This window comes from Sceloporus undulatus, chromosome 3, assembly GCF_019175285.1.
Source record: "Sceloporus undulatus isolate JIND9_A2432 ecotype Alabama chromosome 3, SceUnd_v1.1, whole genome shotgun sequence".
NCBI classification, from domain to species: Eukaryota; Metazoa; Chordata; class Lepidosauria; order Squamata; family Phrynosomatidae; genus Sceloporus; species Sceloporus undulatus.
In genome coordinates this window covers 35,682,961-35,684,540 of record NC_056524.1, presented here as the reverse complement: position 1 = coordinate 35,684,540, position 1,580 = coordinate 35,682,961, and the positions used below count along the sequence as shown (strand labels likewise).

Genomic DNA, 1,580 nt, shown 5'->3' with positions numbered 1-1,580 from the left:
AAGGAAAGGGAAGGAAGGAAAAGCAAGCAAGAAAGAAAGAGAAACAGGGAAGGAAGGAAGGCAGGATGGAAGGAGAGAAGGAAGGAGAGAAAGAAAAAAGGAAGGAAGGAAGGAAGGAAGGCAGGCTGTCTTTGCGGACGGCCTTGGCCCTCCTTGTGGCGGGTTGGGTGCGGGTGCGGCGGAGGGCCCCTTCTTCCTGGGCCGGGAGTGAAGCTGGCCCCAGAGGCCCTTCCTTGAGTCCTCGGGGCGCCCGCCTTCCCGCCCTAGAGCTTCTCCAGGCTCTTGGGGTTGGTGAGGATCTCCCGGGCCAGCCTCCAGGTCTGCTTGGCGGCGTTCTCGAGGGCGGAGTGGGGCTTGCCCTGGAAGAGGTCGAGGTTGGGGAGGAAGTAGTGGGGGCATCGGCGGCACTGGAGGCAGGAGATGAGCTGCAGCAGGATGCCGTTGAGCCGGTCCCCGAGGCAGGCCTCGTCCCAGTCGGACTCGCGCGGGTGCTTCTCGCACTCGTAGGAGACCAGGGTCTTCATGTGGTAGTTGTTCAGGGGCTGCCCGGGCAGCTCCAGGTGCCGGTCCCGCAGCGTCTTCAGCACCGAGAGGCACTTCTTGCGGCAGCCGCCCATCTGCAGCCGGTTCTCGGCCTCGGCGAACTGCAGCACCCAGGCGTCGCTCTCGGCCGAGCTCTGCTTGCCGGCCAGCGAGTGGCACTCCTTGGAGAGCAGGTTGAAGCCCTCGGCCTTGACCTCGGCCACGCGGTTGGGACCCGGCCAGGGGATGTGGGGCAGGGGCCAGTGGGCCGCGCTGCGGGGCCAGATGCCGGTGCACTTGAAGGCCGGCGTGATCTGCACCACGTAGCGGTCGCGGATGCGCAGCTTGACCTCGCTGGTGTCGGCCACCATCTTGACCACCTCGCGGTAGCTGCACTTGTCCACGGCTTGGGCCACCAGCGTCTGGAAGCGGGAGCGGATCTTGCGGGCCGAGAGGTAGCCCGAGGCGGTGATGAACTCCACCCAGAGGGACATGCTCCGCTTGCGGCCGTCGCTCAGCTTGAGCACCGCACAGCCCGGCAGGGAGCCGTCGTCCACGAAGTTGAAGACGCCCATCTGGTTGAGGTAGAGCACCACCTCGAACTCGGTCGGGGAGACCACCTCCAGGCCCTCGTAGCGATTGTCCATCTCGTTCAGGGAGCTGATGAAGCGCGGCTCCTGCACCTCCACCTCCTTCAGGACGTCCGAGACCACCTTGCAGACTTCGCGGATGGTCTTGGCGATGGCCGCCTTGCGCGCCTGGCACTTCTCGTTGTAGTACTTGTTCAGGTGGTAGACCAGCTTGGCCTGCGCCGCGATCATGTTCGGGCAGAGATCCGGGTTGTAGACCGGAGTCTCGCAGTAGGCGCTGGGATCCAACGCGGCGGCGGCGGCGGAGGCTGGACGGCAGGGAGAGCGGCCCCAGAGAGGCCCCGGAGGAGAGGGAGCGGATCCTGGCAGTCTACTCTGGCGCCACTTCGCCCCTGGAGATGGAGGAGGAAAAGAAGGAAGGCTGCTGGAGCTGGATCTCTTCCTCAGCTCCCGAGGAGTTTGTCCTGA

At 65.1% G+C, this 1,580-nt stretch overlaps 1 protein-coding gene across 1 annotated transcript; it reads right to left on the bottom strand.

Moving 5' to 3' along the window:
* Nucleotides 1-263: 263 nt before the first annotated feature.
* On the bottom strand, nucleotides 264-1,343 carry MAB21L1 (mab-21 like 1). Its single transcript, XM_042457436.1, has one exon. The coding sequence runs from the start codon at nucleotides 1,341-1,343 to the stop codon at nucleotides 264-266; it is 1,080 nt and encodes a 359-aa protein (XP_042313370.1).
* Between the last annotated feature and the right edge of the window lie 237 nt (nucleotides 1,344-1,580).

Coding starts and splice junctions, on each gene's coding strand:
- MAB21L1 (XM_042457436.1), bottom strand. CDS start 1,343: ATGATCGCGGCGCAGGCCAAGCTGGTCTACCACCTGAACAAGTACTAC.